A 22150-nucleotide genomic window follows, 5' to 3' on the forward strand; every position below is an offset into this window, starting at 1 on the left:
TGTGATTTGTGAAATTAAGTTTTTGGCAGCGGCCTTTAAGCCGTTTAAGTCTTTTTCTAGGAAAAAAATAGTCATTCTTTAACGGTTTTTATGATGTTGGAGACTTTTATATGTACGTTCAAAGTGATATAGATCGTATTAAATATTTTCATTTGAAATGATGTAAGTACGATAGTACTCGATCGATATTTTTGACGTAAGCCTTGGCTTTTTTACGACTTCCCCGAAGTTCTCCAGTGGTAGTCGCCCAAAAGCTAAGGGAGGGAGAGGGCTGGGGATCTCCGTGTTATGACGCATCAAATGATCGAATAATTATGGTTTTCATTTACATTGATATTTGATATCTCTCAAGTTATAACAATCTGTGGGGAATGTGTGTTTTGAGTACTCAAACATATATTTATTTGGCTTCTCTTTAGAATTGAATGGTGTAATTGTACAATGTCAGTCATTTAGGTCAAGTTCAGTTTCTCCCAACTTTAATATCCTTAATACTCTTCAAAAATGGTAAATAAAAACTAATTTTTTAATGTTTTAAACGAATGCAATGGGTTTTTTTTTCAATAATCAATTTCTTTTATATATTTAAAGCAAAAATCTAGTAACTTGGAGTGCGTTAAAGTGATAGTTAGATGTCGACCCATGAATGAAAAAGAAATATCTGATGGATATGAAAGGCATTGGTTTTCCACCATTAATCAAACAACTATTTTATTGTTTTATAATTAAACTATTTGATTTACAGGGTTGTTTCAATTTCATCGGATAGAGGTGTAGTTGAGTTAACAAATCCCAGACATATGACTGAAGAGCCACCTAAACAGTTTACATTTGATGCTGTATATGATTGGAAGTACGAGATTTGCAGCCTCTTGATTGAAGTGCATCCAATTATTTTAAAATCTAATGATTCCCACGCGTTTCAGCTCAAAGCAAACTGACCTCTATGATGAAACCTTCCGGCCTCTGGTTGATTCTGTCTTAAAAGGGTTTAATGGTACAATTTTTGCCTATGGACAAACAGGAACTGGAAAAACATACACGATGGAAGGTATGTAGATTTACTTGTCAAATAATTTAAAGGCCATTTGGTAAAGATCTATTTTTCAGGCATTAATAATGATCCCGAACGTCGTGGAGTGATTCCTAACTCTTTTGATCACATATTTAGTCAGATAGCTAGGTCAACTAATCAGCAATATCTAGTCAGAACATCGTATCTTGAAATTTATCAGGAAGAAGTCCGAGATCTTTTAGCTAAGGATCAAACCAAGCATTTGGAATTGAAAGAAAAACCTGATACAGGGGTTTTCGTCAAGGTATTTATATATGATTCCTTTTTCTTAAAATAAAAACCTTGTTCCTTGACTGTATAAATTAAATTTCAATTAAATTTGAAGGATTTGTCTTCATTTGTATGTAAAAGTGTAAAAGAAATTGAGCACGTTATGACAATAGGAAATCAAAATAGATCTGTTGGGTATGTATCATGTTTTTTTTTAAATACTAAAAAATTTTATATGTATATATTACATTCTTTTTACAGAGCAACTAATATGAATATAAGAAGTTCAAGATCTCATGCAATTTTCATTATTACTTTGGAACATAGTGAAGTGAGAACACAATTTTTAAATTCATTTTGCGCATATAAAATAAATTTAAAAATTAATAAATGAAACTTTACAACGATTATCTGTACACTATAAAAAATGTTTTAGACTTTTTGTTGCGTTTGAAAACTGCGTTGTACATGCTAATATGCTGATAACAGATAATCGTTATAAAGTTTTATTTATTAACTTATAATACACTAGTTTAGAGTAATTTTTGTCGTAAATTTAAAAGCTAGGCCTAGTATGGCGCTCAAAAATTGAATTGTGAATTTTAAGATAACTCAATTAGATTTTTCCTACGTTTGACATCTTATTTTTTCCACGTGTTTCAGCTTGGTGCCGATGGCGAGCATCATATTAGGGTTGGAAAATTAAATCTAGTCGATTTAGCTGGTAGTGAAAGACAAGCTAAAACTGGTGCCATTGTGAGTATGACGAATTTGTGCTATTTGAACAAACTGTTTAAGACTAACAACTCAAAAAAATTAAGGGTGAACGACAAAGAGAAGCAATCAAAATCAATTTGTCTCTGTCTGCACTGGGAAATGTTATATCTGCTTTAGTGGATGGCAAAAGTTCTCACGTGCCATACCGAGACTCAAAACTAACACGTCTACTTCAAGACTCTTTAGGTGGTAATGCCAAAACAATAATGGTTGCTAATATTGGGCCAGCCAGTTACAATTATGACGAAACTTTAACTACTTTAAGGTAAAATATGAGGCTTTACTTGTGCATTTTGCATTTTCCTGAGTAGATTTGTTATTTTCTATTAGGTATGCAAATAGAGCTAAAAACATCAAGAATAAACCAAGAGTCAATGAAGATCCTAAAGATGCTCTTTTGAAAGAATTCCAGCAAGAGATTGCTAGATTAAAAGCTCAGTTGGCAACTAAAGAAGGGAAACATCGAAAGAGAAAGAGGCTGAAGGATGGAATGAAAGATTCGGACAGTGCTTTGGATTATGGAGATGAAGATGATAACGAAGGTGGGGATAAAAGTATCGAAGGGTCTCCTGTGAAAGTTGAACATATCGAAGACCTTAAAGATGAAGCTGACCGGCTTGAAGAAGAAAAGAAAGCGTACCTCAGTCAACAAAATCTCCTTGAACATGTAAGACATTTTCTTTTGAAAGAGAAGTGACAAAAATTGACTTAAAATGATAATGATTCACTCAGGAAAAGGATGAATTGTTAGCGGAAGTTCAGAAACGTCAGGCAGCAATTCAAAAAGAACAGGAATCGAGAGATAAACTTGCTACAAAGATTCGTTCCATGGAAAGTAAACTACTTTCTGGCGGAAAAAATATTGTTGACCATACAAATGAGCAACAAAGAGCTCTGGAGCAAAGAAGACAAGAGATTGCGGAGCAAAAGGTTGGTTTTTCCTTAATCTCTCTTTGAGAGTATCACCTTTTTTAATCATATAATCTTTGTTTTTATTAAATCTCAGAGAAGAGAAAGGGAAATAAAACAAAAGCTTGAAGAGAGGGAAGAAGAGTCAACTGAAATTCGCGAAACATACTCGTCTCTTCAACAAGAAGTTGAAATTAAAACTAAAAAACTAAAAAAAGTAATTATCACATGCTTGTTTTGGAAATTATTTCACTTTTATACTAATATTCTTGCTAAATTCTTTCAGCTATTTTCAAAACTGCAAGGCGTTAAAGGGGAGATTCAAGACTTGCAAGAAGAGCACTCCAAAGAGAGGCAAGAACTTGAACAAACTCAAAATGAACTCACCAAAGAATTAAAATTAAAGTAATATTGTATTAATTTCATCACATAAAGTTTGGAAGCATTCCCTTTTTATTTCTTCTAGGTACTTAATAATAGAAAACTTTGTTCCTCCTGAAGTGAAATCCAAAATCTTGAACCGCGTTTATTTTGATGAAGAGGATGATCAATGGAAGATGTTACCATTGAATAATAGTGGAGCTTCCACTCCTATTCACCCGATTGGGCCGTGAGTTTAACGAATGTTAGTAGTGTGGTCAAGAATTTACTCTACAATGCCTTTTACAACTCCTAGTATTCATACATCGGGATCAGCGCCTATTTCTAAAAGGCCCGTATCTTCTGCTGGTTCTAGAAGACCTGTTTCTGAGTATGCTAGAATGGCATCAGTTCTTGGTTCCAATCCTAGATATAGAGTAATGTGTTTATTATAATACACTTTGTTTAAGGTTGAAATATGAAATGGTTTGTTGTATGTTTCAGGGTGAAAATATATTGCAAGTAGAACTAGATATGCCGGGTAGGACGACTAGAGACTACGATGCACCTTCACTTGCCCCTCATGTCAGGGCAGCTTTGGATGACGCCCTTAAAGGAGAGGATGATGTGGATATCGATGCTGGGTATTTATTCTCTTATAATTAACTTGTTGTACTTTAACCAGACAGTGGAACTTCAAAATATTTTTCCAAATAGTCGCAGCATTTTCCAGTCAGAAGCCAAAATAAGAGCAACTCGAAAAGAATCCCGAATAGGTGTACTAAAAAACGGTTGCCGTCCCAAAACGTCTTCTTCAGTGGGCAGTCGCTCACACCGCACCCAGAACCAACACACTAACTCCGCACTCAATCAACGTTCCCCCCAATCAGATACGCCGGACGCCGTGAGCCATTATCCTCAATCCCGTGGACTCGTTCCCAAATAGACCAAGAGGATGATCTGGATGAAATTGAATTTGACAATAATGTCGCTTCAGTCGCATCTACTTCAAACAAAACCTCTGTCTTCTCCTCCTTTGTTGAAAATCGCAGCGATGGTTTTTGTTTCGATAAAACACTTAGTGATGACGAAAATAGTTGTCACACTGGTTTCACTTTATCTAGCAGTGGCGAAGAATCCTCTGACACTGAAGATTCGGTGCCGAAGTCATCTTCAACTGCTTCCTCAGATTGTAGCTCTGTCAGTTCTACTGCTCTGGATATGTATCCTCTTTCCGACAACCGCACAGCACCACCGCATAGTAGGCAGCGTGAAAATCACTTTCTTTTACGCCCTAGTCTCTCTTACCCAAATGCATTTGAAGTTATAGAAGATTTTGCTGAAATTACATCGGCTCTTAATCCTTTGGGCTGTTTGGACATTCCTGATTGGGAGGAAGATTTGTTCCTCCTTCGAGCAGCCTTGCTGCGATTCAGCAATGGCCTTCCCAGTGAAATGGAAGAGTACCTTCAGCGGTCTATTGGTTCTGGAGCGGAACTCGGTCAATACTCTTGGTCGTGTCCCACTAGCCAGAGCCCTTCTTTTAGTGTTTGTAGAAAAAGCAAGCTTTTATCATTGAAGCGCTCTTCGAGCACTGACAAACTTATTCGTTCCTGTCGAGTTCTTGTTCTCGGAGGAGTTTTACTTATGCTGTACGGCATCAAAGTACTCTCCCTAGTCAAATCTATTTGCACCCTCTTCCTACACATTTGCTCTCTATGGGATAACAGACCGGGTTCTTAAAGTCTGAGCAGTTAGGTGGGGAGAGGAAAAGTAAGCTATGGTGCGGACTTAACCTTTTTTCTCATTTAAAACTCTGTCTAACCCTGGACTGTATTGTTTATAACAAGGCTAAATATCGAGGAAAAAGTTTGAACTTATTTTATTACATTCCTTCAATTTTTCCTTAAAAATATTTAGCCTTGATATGTTGTTGCTTTTTAAAATGTTTTTTTATGCTAAAAGTTTATTTAAGTTAATCCACTAATGGACTTTTTAATATCACCGAGATAAATTTAATTTATTACATGATATACGACAATGGAGGAGATAAACTAAAAGTTAATCATGATTAGCATGATGGGACACGGTGTTCGGCCTTTCTATTACCCCCTTTAAATATATAAAACAGGCTCTTTTACGCTCTAGTGGCTTCTTTTGCCACTTCTTTCTCCGTATTTAAAAGAAAGAAAAACCTCAAATTTATCAGTGAAAAAAGTTAAGATTCAGTGTAAGCTAGCACGCTGTTTTTCATTTAATGTACTTAAAGGAAGTCTATTATATACATTATATATTGTGCTGTGCACATAATTGTTATTTTTTTTATATGAAAAGGTTGTGTTTTTGTTTAGTTGTAAATAAGTTTTTAATATTTATGGAAAAAACCCTTACTGTTTTTATTGATAATTTAAGTTCTATTCTGTATTTAATATAATTTTAGATTAATTTTAAATTATTTTATGAAATTGTGAGAGCCTTAAATGTACTGGAAATTGCTTCCTACCAAACATAGTAAATTGCTTAGGTTCAGACTCGTGATGGTCTTAATACTGTATTCTATTTATAATTCGTAAAATTTCCAATATTTAAAAAAATCATAGTTGCCATTTAACGTATTCTAGCAAACAAAAATAATAAACAATGACCACTCGTGTTAAGGCTCTCTGCATGATTAACTAAGTGTAAAAAATAAATAGATATAAAAAATACAAATGAGATACACGTGGAAAATGTAGTTTCACAACAATTTGAAGGCATATTCATTGTGAAATCTTATGTTGATAAAATATAAAAGGAACGAAACTCGCTTTCAGTTTTTAGAGTGATTTATTCATTTTTACCACTTCTGTTTTTAATTTTAGGTGTTTTATTAAAAAAAATGTCTCATTGATAAGTGTTCCCTAAGAATATGTACAACATTTCATTCGGTTCTTGATTCACTTTTGCCCTAGTGTTGTAACGGGAGGAACTGGGCCAACCATTCCAGGACCCATAAGATGCGGAGGTCTCATAGAAAGAGCTTGCATTTGCATCATTGGACCCATAGGTCCCATTGGTGGTCTCATCATCATGTTTGGAGGCATTGGCCCTGTTAAGATATTACTAGAAATTTGAACACTTTTGTTGATATTAGTTAAAAACGTTTTAATACCTGGTGGTCCCATCATTGGCATTGCCATACCTGGGGGCATACCCATAGGAGGTAAGCCCATTTGCATTCGTTGACCAGGTACTTGAAGATTTGGAGGGGGTGGTATCATTGCGCCACCTGGTGGTTTACCTAAAGCTCCTACAAACTGACCAGTTGGAATTTTACCAGCTTTGAAAGCGGCAGCTAAAATACAAAAATGTTAAAAATTTTCTCAGCGAAAGAAATTGGAATATGTTGATGTACTTGTAGCATCAATGAGAGATTGAGCTTGCTCTTCCATCCATTTTTGATAGTAAAACTTCACGTTTTCTTTGTGCTTACGTCCATTACAATGGGTTTTTCTTACAGATGGCTAAAAATATTTCAGTGGTTAATGCAATTTACTAATTCTTAAAACCAATTAATAATTACCGAATCATGAGTCAAGTAGGTGTCACAATAATCACAGTAATACCTATAATAAAAATACGGAAATTATAGAAATAACGTTAAACTAAAATGTTAAACATTCGTTTCAAACTTACTTTGGCATATTTTTAATTAAAAAAAATTCATGAGATTTTCTTACAAAAGCATTAGATTTTCACTTCGGGTTAACAAAGATTTGTTTCACAAAAGCAGACGCTAGATGGTGCAAACTACAATCAACAATTGAGTTTCGACTAGTATTGCTAGACCTATATATGCGGCTTCGGCAATCAGGGTTTCGCGAGACCATTTCGAATAATTTCAATAAGTAGTGGCGCCATCTAAAGCTAAGCATTCATGGTGTGAAGGCTTTCAGCCATATACACCAACCTTCATTATCCTTTTATTCTGACCCCTCCCCGTCGTATTCGTCCGACCGTTCATTATCTCCGTTACCAAAATTGTCTTGACTTTATTACAAGCCAAATTCGTAACTTGGTACAGGTAATACCATGAATCATATATGGTATGATATAGAATCCTTGCTAATACCAAAAATAAATAGACATAAACAGAAAGTCTCGCATTGGAGGCAAAGTTCGCGCCTTGTAATCTGAGAAACTACTTTAACCCCTTTCGGCGGTGCCGACCCCCTTCGCGGACCGTTACAAATTTAGGGCATTGCACGAGGTACATGCGAAAACTGGTTTTAAAAACGTCGCTCTCCGCGAAATAGCTAGCAGCTAAGTTCTTAGTTCGTAGTCTCCGGGCGCACGTGTGTACCAAAATCAAAACTTAATGTTTTAGTTTTGTGTTATAATGATGGAAAATTCTCGGAGAGTTATGGATGTTATTATTAAGAATTATGCTGAAGACGTAAACGTATTTATTTCATCCCATTTACTTAAAGGAATTATAAATCCGAATATTTCAGTGTTCGTTTCTTTCTCTTCCACAGATTTTGGATATTCAGTTACTAAGCCTAGGTCTACCTTATCAGCTTATCTACGTCTTCTAACGCTTTGCTTTTTTTTAAATATCTTCATTGTTTTCAATTTCAACGAGTTCAGTTTGAACTCCAGTCGTATGCAACTCTTTTATGTATAAATTACATTGACTTGCCTGGTTTTTAGAATTTTCTGGCATTAATGCTGTAGTTTTTTCCCGAGCCATTTAGAACTGAAAATTAAGCGGACGATCGAAAGAGCTTATAGGAAATCCCGCCAGGGTGTTTAGCATCGCGAAACACTACTTTTACAAATTTCCGACCAAAATTTTCCAATGCTTTACAGGCGATCTGATTGGGTGGCACTCAAAGGGTGGGAAGCATTGGGGGTTTGCACCTTAGATTTCATGGAAACCAAAGGGAAATGTACAGAATACCGCAAATGCGAGAATTTCTGTTTATGTCTTTTTATTTTTGCTAATACTCACGCAGGCAAGACTATTCGTAAATTGGTAGTGAGTCTAGTGACAATACTCATTCGAGTGAGAGACCAAAATAATTTAAACTCGTACCCTAGATTCAAATACTGGGATCTTTCCCATTGTCGGTTTTGTTACGAAGCGTTTACCCTTTTCCGGCACGTGACCTCAGAAAAATCGGGCTCCATCGGTTGGGGTAAGGCGCAAGCCATGGAGCGGTCCTAGGATTTTATAGAAAGGGCTATTATTTCTGAGTTCCAGCGGGAAGTGGGTAAACGCTATCGGCAACGCGCGAGAGAGTGATTTCGAATCTAGGATACGAGTTTAAATTATCTTTGGAGAGACTAACTATACTCAAGGTTCCTAGAAAAAAATTATCTTATATGTGAACAATTATACTCACACTAATAGTGTTTTCCAATGAGCTGCTCCGAGTGGTCTCGGTCCCGGATCACCCCGAAAAAAATACGTATTTCATTGGGCAAAAACGAGCGGCTTCGAGACGGATTAGGTGGTTTCTTTTCACCTGTTCCGTTTTCGGAGTATGGTAAGAAGAGTAACGCTATAACGTCATTTTACTCCGATTCTTTGGTGGCGAATAATTTAAGTCGGAGTAAAAATGTTTTTCAAGATAAATTCTGGCTAGCAGACGACAAAATTGGATATACTCTCCTAGCTTGGATTAGACAATGGAAGAAGAAAACATTTTATTAGACATAGAGGAATAGCCCGGGACGTAAAATTTGCGCGCATGGTGTGAAGGCTTTTAGCTGTATCATAGAAATCTCATAGGTAACTAGAATGCTGCCGCCTACGGCCGAGCTTGACGCCAGTTCGCCTTGAACCTTCAGCCAATGAGAGGCCGTAGAGTGGTTCCGCCAAGGAGGATAATAATCCTCTTTGGATCCGCTACTATAGCGGGAGATAGGTGACGTCATTCTCTCTGGTGACATTAAATTCTTGGCAGAACCACTCTTTGAGCTCTGATTGGCTGAGATCTGGCTATCATCTGCCACGGCGTTTGGCCCATTTGCCAGTTACACGGCAGCATTCTAGTTACCTTTGAGATTTATATGAGCTGTATACATCAATTTCCCTTCTACATTATTCTGACCCCCCCCCCGACTTTCCCCCTTTTTTTCACGCCTCGAACTGGCACTACGCTGTCGGATTTAGCGCCTTCTTCTCTCCCCCCCTCTACTATTCCTCCATGGATTAGACCAATAAATTTCAAATTGGACATTAAAACTAGTTCAAAAAATAAACCCCTGGTATCCCTACTTTCTGAATATAAGAGTGTATTTTTATACGGCAATAAATAACCTATAACCTATATTTGTGCCCCGTTTTCGCGCTTACGCAGATATAGCTTTGCATTTTCTCGCCGCTAGAGCGCCACTAGCTTAGGTTTCCATGTTTTGCTAAACCGGAATATCCCTATTCGCTAAATAAATCCTTGTTTTAGTGTGTATGTGATTTACTGTGTGCTGGTGTCTAAGGCCTTGGGTCGACACCACCGTGTACATATCACAAAAAAAATCCTTGCTCCAAGCCATAGATATAGGAAACGTATATAAAAGTCTAGATAAAATATTTAAAAGGGAGTGAATACGGAGGTGACAGCTAGCAGAAACGCGTAATTTCTGCAGGCTATCCTTATAAGGCGCTATCTATCGGTAAGAAAGCTCGTGCTCTCATCGCGAGAGCCATTGTCTCCTGCCACGGCCAACTTAGATATACTCGCGTACTCGCACATAGAGGCCAGCTAGCTTTATTTAGCGCCCATGTTAACTAGCGTATAAAAAATTTACGATTTACCTCGCTTATCGCCGTTTGGAGCGCTAGTAAGAGGGAATGCCTCTCCAATGCTATTCTATGGGGAAATATTTTTTAAAGTGGCTTACCTATTAAATAACTTTTTGTAATTTTCGCGTTGTTTTCCGAAGCTGAATTTTAAATATAATTAAAAGTGATTTTCAAAGATTATTTTAAAACCAATTTCATAATTTTAGACTGGTTTGTTCACTCACAATCTTTTTCTAAAATCGGTACAAATTTTAAGGCGGAGAAATTCACCAGAAGAGAGTTAAGCCTAATATCTGTATTTTAGCGCGAATAATGATGCGATATTTGAAACTGTAAAACTGAAAACCAAAGGGACTTATTAAAACAAATTTAAACAAGTTTAAATTAACAACTTCAACACTTACAGAAGTTTTTTTTAATTCCAGTTCGGAATAGCCTTGGATTCATAATAATATGTTATTATTAATCCAAGATTTCTGCAAGTTGACGACATTCATGGATTTTTTGACTCCCCTTACAAGGCTTAACTCTCTTCTGGTGAATTTCTCCGCCTTAAAATTTGTACCGATTTTAGAAAAAGATTGTGAGTTAAAAAATCGGTCTAAAATTATGAAATTGGTTTTAAAATAATCTTTGAAACTCACTTTTAATTATATTTAAAATTCAGCTTCGGAAAACAACGCGAAAATTACAAAAAGTTATTTAATAGGTAAGCCACTTTAAAAAATATTTCCCCATAGAATAGCATTGGAGAGGCATTCCCTCTTACTAGCGCTCCAAGCGGCGATAAGCGAGGTAAATCGTAAATTTTTTATACGCTCGTTAACATGGGCGCTAAATAAAGCTAGCTGGCTGCTGGCCTCTATGTGCGAGTACGCGAGTATATCTAAGTTGGCCGTGCTCCTGCTTAAAAATTATACTAAAAGTCACGAACAGATGGTGTCTAAAGACTACGGCCTGCGGAAAGGTCAAGCACTTAGTACTAAAATCATATGTAACATAATTACTCATAAGTATGCCACTAACTCTATTTCTTCACTAACGGTTTGTTTCACAGATATTGCGTCATCCGTACCCTACGTAATATTTGACGTCATATTTGATGTCATATTTGACGTCATCGAATCTCAAATGCCGATAATGCCGTCGTAAAATTAGCTCTACGTCAGATAAACCGACGGCCATTATTTTAGTAAACAAACCGGTTTGAATAACCAAGGCTTAGGAGCTAAAATTAACTACAATGAACTACAATATAGTGTCAAGTTCTGTTAATGTAATTAATTTGCAAATTAATGAAGTTCTCGTAGACTCACGTTCTAAAATAAATTTGCATTGTCAAATAAAAGAAGCAGGTTTATTGGAAAAAAATAGTTGAAATTCAGGTTGAGCTTTTCTGGCGCATCTACAAGGTTCAAGGACAAGTTTGACTCGTCTTTGCAGATTCTTTTGAGCCTAGGCCTAACTCTTCTAGGCTTGATATGGGATTTAATCAAAGAGTATAAAAACTACGTAACCTAGAGATATAATGACGGTCGAAAGCAGTAAAGGAATTTGTAGCAACCGGGGGGGAAGGCACTCAGTGAATTTGCACTTCAAATTTCGGTACCGTAGCGCCACTACGGCAGTTTTAAGTGGCAATCATTTTGATTTAGTTCAACATTCTTGAAAATTCCTTAAGGAATTGGTTACCTTTAGGACTTGGCAACGTTAGAGAACAAACGCCTTATTCTTCACTTTTTGAAAATAAACACCGAAACAACGAATCCACAAATTCTAACTAAAAAAATCACGAAACAGTAACCAATTACTGTCACTTTTTTGAATTGACAGATATTAGACAATTAAATATCCAAAATGCCAAATTTAGCACCTCCGCAACACCGTAACTGCCATTTTTCTCCGGTTTTATTATTTATTGTACTAAATACTGCCGTAGTGGCGCTGCGGTACCGAAATTTGAAGTGCAAATTCAATGAGTGCCTTCTCCCCCGGTTGCTACAACTTCCTTTACTGCTTTCTCCATGTTTCGACCGTCATTATATCTCTAGGTTACGTAGTTTTTATACTCTTTTTTATACTCTTTGGTAGAACCATAGAGTTGGGAATATTAATCTAGAGGTCCAATCAAAACGTCGGATTTCAGTATTTCGCGAAACAAGTTTTTAAAAATAAGAATACTGTCGTCTGCTCTCATCGGCGTCCCAAATGACGAGAAAACGTTATCATTCTACTCGTGGCGCCGTCTATCTCTCAATGGTTCGTTCAAATAAGACGCGTTTTCAGCAAAAAGATTTTTTTTCTTCAAAATAATGGATGGCGCCACGGGTCATATGATAACGTTTGCTCGTCATTTTAGAGCAGACGGCACATTCGTATTTTTCAAAAACTTGTTTCGCGAGGAGCAGATTTGATTGGATCTCTAGATTAATATTCACAACTCAATGGGTAGAACCGACACCATTAATTTTGTTTTTACTCTAAAAAAAAAAAAACATTTAAAGCTAACGCACGTGTTGTTGTTCGTGTCGTTTAAAAGTCTACAAATAGGCAGAGTTAATGAGATGGTAAGTTTAATATACCATTATCAATGGATTTAATATTAAGTAAGTCGTTTGTTTAATATTTGTGTCAATCATTTCTTTTGCTGGTAGAAACCTAACAAGATGAAGGGCAATAAACACCAAGATACCGATAGCCTCGGTCGCATTTCCCAAAAGGGATTCAACGTGTCTAAAAGAAAGGGATCAAAAACTAACAAAATCAATAAAAATAGACCAAAAGCTAAGAAAATGAACAGTCCATATAAAACAAAGCCTCCCAAAAAAGATTCCAAAACAAAATTTAAAGGGAAAGCAAAGTTTGTAAAGAAAAGTGAATTGAAAAATGAAAGCATGTTTGAAGATGACAGTGATCCACTTCGCCTTGCGTCTGACACAGAGAGTGATTTAAACACTGTTGAAACTCCTGTAAAATCGATTTTAAAAAATTCAAAACATGACAAGGAAAATGTAAAGAAAGAGGTGTCTTTTTCTCATCCAAGCGCAAAAGTCTCTTCCAAGAAAAATGACCAAAAAGAGAAGAGTAAAAAAAGGAAGTTAAATGTGGATGAGGTATCAAAATCTGAGGAAACTGAAACTAAAACTCCCAAGCTATGCGAAATGAAGAAAAAGGATCGCAAAACTCTAAGGAGAAAACAAGAAAGCAAAGTTTTTGATTTAGCTATCAAATCAAAGAAGATTTGGGAAGAAATGAGAAGGTAAGTTATGCTTATTTTCTTCATAAAATTTTACAACCACTTATAATTTTATTTTATTTATATTTGATATCCCTAGAGAGGACTGTTCAACGGAGAAAAAACAGACATTATGTAAAACATTGATGTCTATAGTGCAAGGTCATGTTAAGGAACTAATCTTTGCTCACGATACTGTGAGAGTCATCGAATGTCTAATGGCTCATGGAAATAAAGATCAAAGAAGTGCTCTTTTTGAAGAATTAAAAGGTTAACTTCACAACAATCCTGTTTGCTTTAAATTATTTTAATTGAAATCTTTGAATTCTTTTAGATTGCATAGTGCTGCTTGCAAAATCCAAATATGCCAAATTCTTTATTTTGAAAGCTTTGAAATATGGGTAATTTAAGTTTCATCGTGTTAAAAAAATACACTGTACAAAAATATTTTATTATTTTCAGATCTAAACTGGAAAGAGATACCATAATCCAATCCTTTGTTGGAACTGTCGCTAAATTAGTTAATCACAGTGTAATAATCCATTTTAAGTGTTTTACTGAAACGTAGAAAAGAAAAACATTTTAACCTTTTCTAGGAAGCCTCAAGTGTCTTGGAAGAAGCTTACAACGAATATGCAAATGCCTGTCAAAGAGCTTGTCTCGTTCAAGAGTTTTATGGACCCACCTTTGCTGTCTTCAAGGAAGAGGGAATAACTGGTCTTCACAGTGTTTTAGAGAAACATCCAGACCAGAAAGATTCCATAATGACCCATCTTAAAGAGCTTTTGATGAAACTTACTGAAAAGTAAATTCTAACTATTACCCACTTTCTTTGTCTAATTTTTTTTCATTCAACCTTTTAAATATAATAGGTTAGTTGTCAAACATAGTATAGTTCATAGCGTTCTCAAAGACTACCTTAGCCTTGCTGATGAAAAAGGTCGAGCTGAAGTAATTGAAGCTTGGCGTGAATCATTGTGCCATATTGTACATACTCGAGATGGTGCCCGTTCAGCCATGATGTGCTTATGGCATGGAACTGCCAAAGACAGAAAGGTCATCCTAAAAGGTTTCAAGACGTTGGTTTCAAAAATTGCCATGGAAGAACAGGGATCGTTGGTTTTAATGGCCTTATTTGATTGTGTTGATGATACAAAATTTGTAGAAAAAGTCATTATAAATGTAAGATCAATCTGTTGCTTTAAAATTTTCTGTTCGTTATTAATGAATGTTTTCAAATAGGAATTACTTCAAGATATGACAAAACTTGTAAATGATAATCACGGGCGTAAAGTTCTTATTTATTTACTTTGCCCTCGAGATCCACATTATTTCCACCCAGATATTGTTTCTATTTTAAGTAAAGGAGATGGTAATACACATAGTAAAAAAGAGGCACCCGTTAGACAGAAAGAGCTTGCTGCCACAGTTGGGACATTTTATTTAAAGTATGTTTCAGAAAACATTGCAATGCTTATCAAAAACAATGCTACCTGTCTTTTCACTCTCACTATTCTTCAAAAGGTTTCATGTAAGTATAATTTATTGAACATTTAACAAATTTTGAGGTGTTAATAGTTCAATGTTTTAATTTTCAGCAGATAGAACTGAAGCTTTAATCGCCCTTGCAAAGTTTATACTATCGGAGTCTTATAGGCCACCCCAAGGAAATGATTTTCACCCAATAGAACATCGAGGTTGCAATTTACTAATGAAAAAATTAATTAAAGAAGATCAACAAACACGAGATGTTGTTGATAAAGGTTTGTTTACTTCCTTTTTCTTTTATTCAGTAGAGACTTAGTGGTCTCACTCAATTTTTCATGTTTTTTTTTCATTAGTTTTTTTCAGTAATGTTTTAGCAAATCAAGCTTCTCCTGGTATCCTCAAATCTTGGATTGAATGTAACCGTGGCGCTTTTGTTTTATTAGAGTGCGTATTTACTTTCCTATTTAAGTGTTTTGTGTGATTTTTATGAGTAATGTTATCATTTTTGTTAGTCTTTTGGAAACTCAACTTTCAGCAGTTGTGGAGTTTGTGTCCAAGGAGCTAAAGGGATTTAACAAGAAACTCTCCCAACTTAAATATAAAGGTGCAGAATTACTCCTTAGGAAATTAAAGGAGGGCAATGTAAAGGAGTAGAAATTAAAAATAAAAATCTTGAAATTTAATGCCTTATTTCACACTCTTGAGCGAAATTTAAATTTTATGGATTTTAAAAGAGTACGGTCAACTTTGGATTCTGATACTGTCAAGGTTGAAGTTGGCCTTTAACATTCCAAACGGGTGGAACAGGTGGGTCGTGGGTGGTTTTCGTGCCCTGAATATTTTTCTCTTAATTACTTCCTTTCTAGCGACTAATTACTTAATTAACCGAAATTGCATCCCTTTGACTGCTTAAAGTATAAAATGCTATGACATTTAGGTCGACTGTTGAAGCTGAGTCGTGTAAAATGCATGGATAGATTAGTTTGAAGTTGACAAGGCTTAGATAGTAATCAATCCGTCATGGGGTGTTTCGCCGGGAATAATAAAGAAGTAAGTTTTGCAAAATAATGTGTCATTTATTAAAAATTTAACACATTTTTCGTTGCATATGTAGGGAGATAAAACATTTCATCCCATTAAACCACGTGGATGTACTGATATATTTTGCTTGGGCATATTTATAATTTTTTTAGGAGTGTTGATTTTATTGGGGGCATTTGCATTTGTTATCGGCAATGCTAAAAGATTAGTATCTGGTTACGATAGCTTCGGAAATATATGTGGGATGCAAAATGAGCGTTTGGGGAACCTTACATTTGCTGGAATGGATATGACTAACAAACCGTAATTAGCTAATAACATTTAAAATATAAATTTATCTGTAACCGGTGTTTTGTTTTGACTTAGGTACGTATTTTACCTGAATACCAGAGATGTAGTAGCTTCTCTAAAGATTTGTGTTGAGAAATGCCCTGATACTTATATTGATACGGAGTCAAAATTAGCAGAGTATCACTTAGAAAATGGAATCTCTCTGTGCCGTTACGATGTTAAAAGTAATACGGAATGGAGTATGCTATATCCCAAACCAACCAATAAATCACTGGCCAAACTTTCAAAGAAGCAAGATGAAAGTACAGGATTTGGTCCATGCCCTAGACTACCTATTTATCCATCGTAATATCTAACTTTCAAGTACTTCAATTACGATTGATAACCGAAATAATTTTCACCCCTAGAAAGCATATATTGAATCGTTGCGTTCCTGATGATGTAAAAAGATTAGCGAAAGATGTTTTTGTTAGTTTTTATGGATATCTAAATAGTATTGATGTGTTCCAACAAACTGTCAGTGACTTATATGCATCACGAATTGAGTTGATTTACATGGTTGTGGCTTCACTTGGTGTGTTAAGCGTATTGCTACTTATTAATTAACTTATAGGACTAATATTTTTTTGTATTTTAGTCCTTTCAATACTTATGGTCTTCATGATTCATTTCTTGGCTGCTATCGTTTCATGGTTCATTTTAGTTATCATGTCATTGGCTACGATAGCTGTTACTGTTGTTCTCTGGTGGACTTATGCCGATATAAAATATGGCCTTGATTCATTGCCTTTTGAACGACGGCTAGAAGAAACGGCAAAAAATGAACGTGCCTTTTTGACATACGCCATTATTTCAACTATTATCACTGTGAGTATAATGAAGTAACATAATTGTGCCTATTTATTTATTTAATTATTTCCCATTTTACAGGTTATTGTTTTACTTCTGGTTTTCATTCTCCGAAAAAGAGTTCGTCTTGTTGTGGCATTGTTCAAAGAATCTGGGAAATGCATTAGCGCTATGCCTTGTCTTCTCTTTCAGCCCATCTATACATTCATTTTTCTTGTTGCCTTCTTTGTGTTCTGGTTGGCTATGCTCCTTGCATTAGCCACTGCGCGTATGTATCAATTGCATTTTATTTGCTTAAACGTTGGAAATACATTATTTAAATTTATTTGTTATTTCTATTGACAGAGTATCCATCGAAAGTTGATCAAGTCCTACCTCTACCTCAAGCTATGATTGCCAATGTCACGAAGGATTTCGATCTCAAAAGTAAACCTGATGCTCCTCGTATAGCGGAATCTAGAGTATTCACTATAGTTTCATATGGCAATTCTACTTCTTGGGTTAATCATATGTGGTAATTATTATTAAAGTTGTGATTGCTCTATAGTGGTGGATTACAACCAAACCTTTTTTGGTGATTTGTCTATCTCTAATATAAAGACTTACAAGGAGACAACCAGAGGTGTTTCTCCCTGATTTTTTCCAAACTTGGGGTTAAGTAGAGCTTCATGTACCTTGAAAGCTCCTAAAGGGAAAAGTTTCAATGTCCATTCGTTTTGCTATGGCAACCAAAAGTATTTTTCACAACTCAAATTTAAACTTTCTCTACGTAAAATAGCATGGTAAAATCACGGTTTGTAAGGGTCTCCCCACTTTAACATTTTCAAAAAATTAAAATTTTGGAAAAGCAATTGGGTAAATAAAATTTCGGTAAAATCGTAGGGTTTTACAATCCGTGATTTTTTTATGCTATTTTATGTAGAGAAAGTTTAAACTTGAGTTGTGAAAAACATTTTTGGTTGCCATGGCAAAACGAATGGTCATTGAAACCTTTCGCTTTAAGAGCTTTCAAGGTATATGAAAGTCTACTTAACACACTCGGGATGTCTTCTTATTAGCTCAATGATAAATTTTTTTCACTTTTGGCTCTGGATGAAAATAGGAGCTTAGTAGGGTGACGCTAACATTTAATTTACAAAAGGCTTGAACTCAAAATTTACTGAGAATTAAAACTCTTCAAAATTTTCTTTTTCATAAATTTTCCTATGAAAGTTTAATTGACGGATTTTGAAATGACGTTTTAGCGCGCGACACTACAGCTACATGTCTTGGGCACACATCCTTTTTTGCGTGCTTTTTTGACCATATCGTGTAGATGTATTTTCATGCGCAAAATGAATTTTAAAAGCCGTCAATTGGTCGTTAATGAGGGGCATAGATAAAAAGATGATTATTGATTAACCAAAAAATTTTATAAAAAATTACTCTAAGAGGAGTTTAACATCGAAATTACTGAATTTTTTTCCATTAAATGCTGAACAAGTCTCTCTCAAATATGTAAATTAAATGTTTCACACTCTACTGACCTTTTATATTGAAATCTCTTACAAATGGTTTAAAAAAATTACAAATTAGAAAAATTCCATTTGATTTAAAAATAATTTTACTCTAACCAAATTTTAGGGGAGCTTTCGAGTACAAAAAATGTAAACAGAAAGCGACAATTTTTAATAATTAAAGTTTTTTTTTAATGAATTCTTTGAACTTGGTAAGTCTTCATATTAGTGGTAGATAGGTCAAGAACCAAATTGGGCTTAACTCTGCTTTTATTGAGCAATCACATTTGATGATTTCTCAAATAATTTTGCTTAAGGCATACAACGTTTTATATTTTTTTTAATATTATTTAATTAGGTGGTTCCATCTGGTTGCCTTAGTCTGGGTAAGCGAATTTATACTCGGATGTCAGCAAATGGTCATTGCCGGTGCGGTTGCCTCTTGGTATTTTTGTCGCGACAGAAATACACTTAGTTGTCCCATATTGAAATCAACTTGGCGTCTTATTCTGTATCATCTTGGTTCGGTTGCTCTCGGCTCGTTTTTGATTACTTTGTTCAAAATTCCTAGGATAATTTTGATGTATTTGGAGTCTAAGTAAGCTTTTGGAGTTGTAATAGTGTATACTAGCAGTCTGGAAATTTATAATCTTAATAATAATTTAGACTTGATAAATACAAGGATAACCTTATTGCAAACTGCTGCCTCAAATGTTGCCACTGCTGCCTCTATTGTTTGGAAAAGTTCGTTAAATATTTAAACCATAATGCGTACACTGTTATAGCGATAGAGTCTGTGAATTTCTGCGCAGCAGCTAGAATTGTAATTATTAGTTGAAATACCAATGGTAAAATATTTTTGTACCAATACCAATTATCTTTTCCAGGCCTTTCTAACACTGGTTGCCAATGCCTTACGTGTAGCTACTATAAATAGTGTAGGAGATTTTATTCTCTTTCTTGGAAAATGCGCAGTTGCAGCCTTAACTATACTTTTGGGAATTTTGCTGATGAAGGTTTTATAAGTTATTCCGTACAACATTGCCGTAAAAAGCACAAAAGCGTTAAGCACCAATTGGTCCAATTGTTAAAGTGGGCGCTTAATGCTTTTGTGCTTTTTACTGGATTGTAACTAAAAATGTTATTGTTCTAGCATAATGAAGAACTTCATTTCTACGCCATCCCTGTTTTTGCTGGTGGAATTTTTAGCTTCTTTGTGGCTCATTGCATTCTTTCAGTTTACGAAATGGTGATTGACACACTGTTTCTATGCTTCTGTGAGGTGAGTGTATTTGTTTTTTTCATTAATTCATAAAGACCACATTCTTAAGTGACATGATCTGAAAATTGCAATATTTTTAATTATTATCCGTAAATAGTTGTTTCTATAAAAGTGCTTAACTTGCAAAGGGTCTCGCAACTGCAGCGCGCGCTCTCTACGTTCAAGAGCTACAGCTAAGTGACCTAGACAAAACATGGTCACAAGACCTCCCGTATTTTATAGAAACATCTATTGTATTTAGCAGATAACATTTAATTAATATTTAATGTTCATACAAAAGGACTTCAACAAGAATGATGGTACACCTGGACGCGAATACTTTGCACCAAAGAGTCTCATGAAATTCATGACTGAAGATGCGAATGATGGAGCTGAAAGTACCCCATTGAGAAGTGTCCGTGCGGCTGATCTCAAATCAGAACCTGAAGGTCCTCCTGCTGAAGAAGTCCTTATTGCTGAAAAGCAGGAGTATCAAATGCTACAAGAAATACCAACAGAAAAGTCGCAAGAAGATGAAGAAAAACAAGAAAAGGAAACTGCCAAAGAAACGGGTGATATGTAAACATTCCAGTTCTTGTTTGGATCCTAACATTGAATTGCACTCAACTAAATTGGCCATATTGACAAATTAGCTATTAAGCGTAACAAATTTATCTTAAATATTTGCCTTTCTACGTGTATTTCCTAAAATTTGTCACATTTACATACAATTTTGAATAGCTATTTTAACAAAGATTAATACTTATACAATGTTAAATGTCCAATAGCTTAAAATAGCCAAGCTAACGTTTATATATACGTTTACATGTATTACAAAAAGTGAGAATGATGACAAAGCTGGGAAATTTTTTTTTTTTCCATTACATTTGATTTTCAGTAAGTCATAATCTAGACCTATTTTAGGGGGACCATTCATATAATTGTGATGTTTTAACTTTGAAAAAGATTTTAAGAAATATTTTTATGCATTTTTTTATTAAGGGGAATAATTTCCAGTATTCAAGACACTTGATAGTGTAAAAATAATTTAATTTTCATTGTCATGTCAACCATAAAGTCTTTTAAATAGCATTGAAAGCCCATTTTAAAGCCAGTTTCTTACTGTCTTATCTTAAATGATAAATTTGTTTTTAGCAGTTGTGATAAAGCTCACATTTTTATTGAATAAAATAACATTTCAATCTGCAAAATAATTTAAATTTCACTCTTCATTTTTGAGAATGTATTAGCATATTGAAATTGTTCCCCAATTTCGTATTCAGCCATATCTAGGGCTACTTCGCAACTCTCTCTGATGACTCTGATGTTATCCTTGGCATATTTTTCTAAGGCTAACATACACTCCGGGGTTGCGATTGCTCCTAAGGCTTCCGCACTTTCGTGCCTGACCATCTCATGTTCTTGGACATTTTCCAGCGATTCTATTAATTGAGGAATGCTATCCGGACTTTGTAATTGTCCTAATACAAAAGCCACTTCGTGACGAAATAGCATACTGCTAGGACATTTTAGACCTAAATTAAACGAGTTAATTATTTTATGCTCATTGATTTAAAAGTTTAATTATTAACCTTTTGCTAAAGCTATAACAGCTTCTTGATTTCCCATGTTTCTGAGGCCAAACATAGCTTGGTACCGGTCAAAGAGGGATCTGTTAGCATCAAGCAAAATTTTACCTAGGGTATTTATATCTTTATCTTTCATTGGTAAAGAAGGGGCAGGATCAACAGATCCATAAGGATTTTTAAAATTTTCTTCTTCTTCAAATGAGCTTTCCAAAAACTTAATTCTTGCTAAAGCTAGTTGGCATGTTTCTGCAACTTCAATTTCAGCATCATCTTTATATTGTTCAAGAATGGGTAATACTTCAGGTGTTCCAATTGCACCTAATGCTTCCCCTAAAAAATGATTGAGAGTTGTTAATGTACTTTATGATTCATTAAATAGGAACTTATTCATACCTGCCTCATGCCTGACCATGGGTTCTTGTTTGACGTCACTCAAAACAGAACTTAATATAGGAATTGCGTTTGGGTCTTTCATTTGACCCAAGCAATAAGCCAGTTCGTGTTTTAGAAGAGCTGAAGGATCAGTAAAACAACGTGCTATGCAAGTTATACATTCCTTCCCACCCAAATTTTTAAGCGTAAAAAGAGCCCTAAATCGTTCTTTCAGACTAGTTTTGGAATCACACAAAACGTTACCAATTTGTTCTATATATTCAGAATTTACTTGGGTCATATTACAAATTTAATTTAGTAATTTACTTGTCGAATAATTACACACGTCACATCGGCACGAAAAAATCCAAGGCTTAAAGCCGCTTAATAATTTATAATAAAAATCC

At 35.1% G+C, this 22150-nt stretch overlaps 5 protein-coding genes across 6 annotated transcripts; 3 read left to right on the plus strand and 2 right to left on the minus strand.

The window, feature by feature from the left end:
* Nucleotides 1-17: 17 nt before the first annotated feature.
* Nucleotides 18-6138, plus strand: LOC149941342 (kinesin-like protein KIF3B). The gene is made up of 18 exons (XM_090180033.1): nt 18-162; nt 420-507; nt 592-677; nt 746-853; nt 927-1051; nt 1111-1319; nt 1401-1480; nt 1547-1616; nt 1949-2041; nt 2107-2327; nt 2393-2729; nt 2795-2992; nt 3069-3188; nt 3258-3376; nt 3438-3581; nt 3648-3768; nt 3836-3975; nt 4049-6138. The coding sequence occupies exons 2-18, from the start codon at nt 505-507 to the stop codon at nt 4275-4277; spliced, it is 2403 nt and encodes an 800-aa protein (XP_090036159.1). The 5' UTR covers nt 18-162; nt 420-504; the 3' UTR covers nt 4278-6138.
* Nucleotides 6139-7093, minus strand: snRNP-U1-C (small ribonucleoprotein particle U1 subunit C). The gene is made up of 5 exons (XM_090180034.1): nt 7007-7093; nt 6894-6936; nt 6726-6834; nt 6483-6665; nt 6139-6419 (listed from the first exon to the last, which is right to left on the minus strand). Exons 1-5 carry the CDS (start codon nt 7012-7014, stop codon nt 6268-6270), a joined length of 495 nt encoding a protein of 164 aa, XP_090036160.1. The 5' UTR covers nt 7015-7093; the 3' UTR covers nt 6139-6267.
* Nucleotides 7094-12568: 5475 nt separating this feature from the next.
* On the plus strand, nt 12569-15527 carry peng (Pumilio and CPL domain-containing protein penguin). Its single transcript, XM_090178798.1, has 11 exons — nt 12569-12688; nt 12776-13380; nt 13457-13626; nt 13691-13757; nt 13819-13888; nt 13953-14161; nt 14229-14538; nt 14599-14887; nt 14955-15119; nt 15198-15288; nt 15357-15527. The coding sequence occupies exons 1-11, from the start codon at nt 12686-12688 to the stop codon at nt 15496-15498; spliced, it is 2121 nt and encodes a 706-aa protein (XP_090034924.1). The 5' UTR covers nt 12569-12685; the 3' UTR covers nt 15499-15527.
* A 91-nt stretch (nt 15528-15618) lies between these two features.
* On the plus strand, nt 15619-20966 carry Ctl1 (choline transporter-like protein 1). 2 transcript variants are annotated; one of them, XM_090177217.1, is made up of 12 exons: nt 15619-15894; nt 15959-16188; nt 16252-16521; nt 16584-16750; nt 16814-17043; nt 17107-17293; nt 17371-17539; nt 18880-19119; nt 19188-19344; nt 19409-19537; nt 19675-19803; nt 20084-20966. In XM_090177217.1, exons 1-12 carry the CDS (start codon nt 15865-15867, stop codon nt 20363-20365), a joined length of 2220 nt encoding a protein of 739 aa, XP_090033343.1. In that variant the 5' UTR covers nt 15619-15864; the 3' UTR covers nt 20366-20966. The 2 variants fall into 2 exon arrangements, with proteins under 2 accessions (XP_090033343.1, XP_090033344.1); XM_090177218.1 differs by having other exon boundaries at nt 16038-16188.
* nero (deoxyhypusine hydroxylase nero) lies at nt 20824-22131 on the minus strand. Its single transcript, XM_090177219.1, has 3 exons — nt 21765-22131; nt 21375-21701; nt 20824-21317 (listed from the first exon to the last, which is right to left on the minus strand). The coding sequence occupies exons 1-3, from the start codon at nt 22042-22044 to the stop codon at nt 20998-21000; spliced, it is 927 nt and encodes a 308-aa protein (XP_090033345.1). The 5' UTR covers nt 22045-22131; the 3' UTR covers nt 20824-20997.
* Between the last annotated feature and the right edge of the window lie 19 nt (nt 22132-22150).

The sequence above is a fragment of the Leiobunum rupestre genome, chromosome 6 (genome assembly GCF_980474605.1).
Source record: "Leiobunum rupestre chromosome 6, qqLeiRupe1.1.hap1, whole genome shotgun sequence".
NCBI classification, from domain to species: domain Eukaryota; kingdom Metazoa; phylum Arthropoda; class Arachnida; order Opiliones; family Sclerosomatidae; genus Leiobunum; species Leiobunum rupestre.

Bases quoted from the DNA above. Each gene is read 5' to 3' on its own strand.
- nero (XM_090177219.1), bottom strand. From the start codon at position 22,044: ATGACCCAAGTAAATTCTGAATATATAGAACAAATTGGTAACGTTTTG. The intron at 21,702-21,764 runs GTATGAATAAGT...ATCATTTTTTAG, and splicing joins CATGGTCAGGCATGAGGCAG to GGGAAGCATTAGGTGCAATT. The intron at 21,318-21,374 runs GTTAATAATTAA...CGTTTAATTTAG, and splicing joins TGTTATAGCTTTAGCAAAAG to GTCTAAAATGTCCTAGCAGT.
- LOC149941342 (XM_090180033.1), top strand. The intron at 678-745 runs GCATTGGTTTTC...TTTGATTTACAG, and splicing joins ATATCTGATGGATATGAAAG to GGTTGTTTCAATTTCATCGG. The intron at 1,052-1,110 runs GTATGTAGATTT...TCTATTTTTCAG, and splicing joins AAAAACATACACGATGGAAG to GCATTAATAATGATCCCGAA.
- Ctl1 (XM_090177217.1), top strand. From the start codon at position 15,865: ATGGGGTGTTTCGCCGGGAATAATAAAGAA. The intron at 16,522-16,583 runs GTAATATCTAAC...TTTCACCCCTAG, and splicing joins AGACTACCTATTTATCCATC to AAAGCATATATTGAATCGTT. The intron at 19,538-19,674 runs GTTTTATAAGTT...TTATTGTTCTAG, and splicing joins TGGGAATTTTGCTGATGAAG to CATAATGAAGAACTTCATTT.
- peng (XM_090178798.1), top strand. The intron at 13,627-13,690 runs GTTAACTTCACA...GAATTCTTTTAG, and splicing joins TCTTTTTGAAGAATTAAAAG to ATTGCATAGTGCTGCTTGCA. The intron at 14,888-14,954 runs GTAAGTATAATT...TTTAATTTTCAG, and splicing joins TATTCTTCAAAAGGTTTCAT to CAGATAGAACTGAAGCTTTA.
- snRNP-U1-C (XM_090180034.1), bottom strand. The intron at 6,835-6,893 runs GTAATTATTAAT...AAATATTTTTAG, and splicing joins CCTACTTGACTCATGATTCG to CCATCTGTAAGAAAAACCCA. The intron at 6,666-6,725 runs GTACATCAACAT...TTTGTATTTTAG, and splicing joins ATCTCTCATTGATGCTACAA to CTGCCGCTTTCAAAGCTGGT.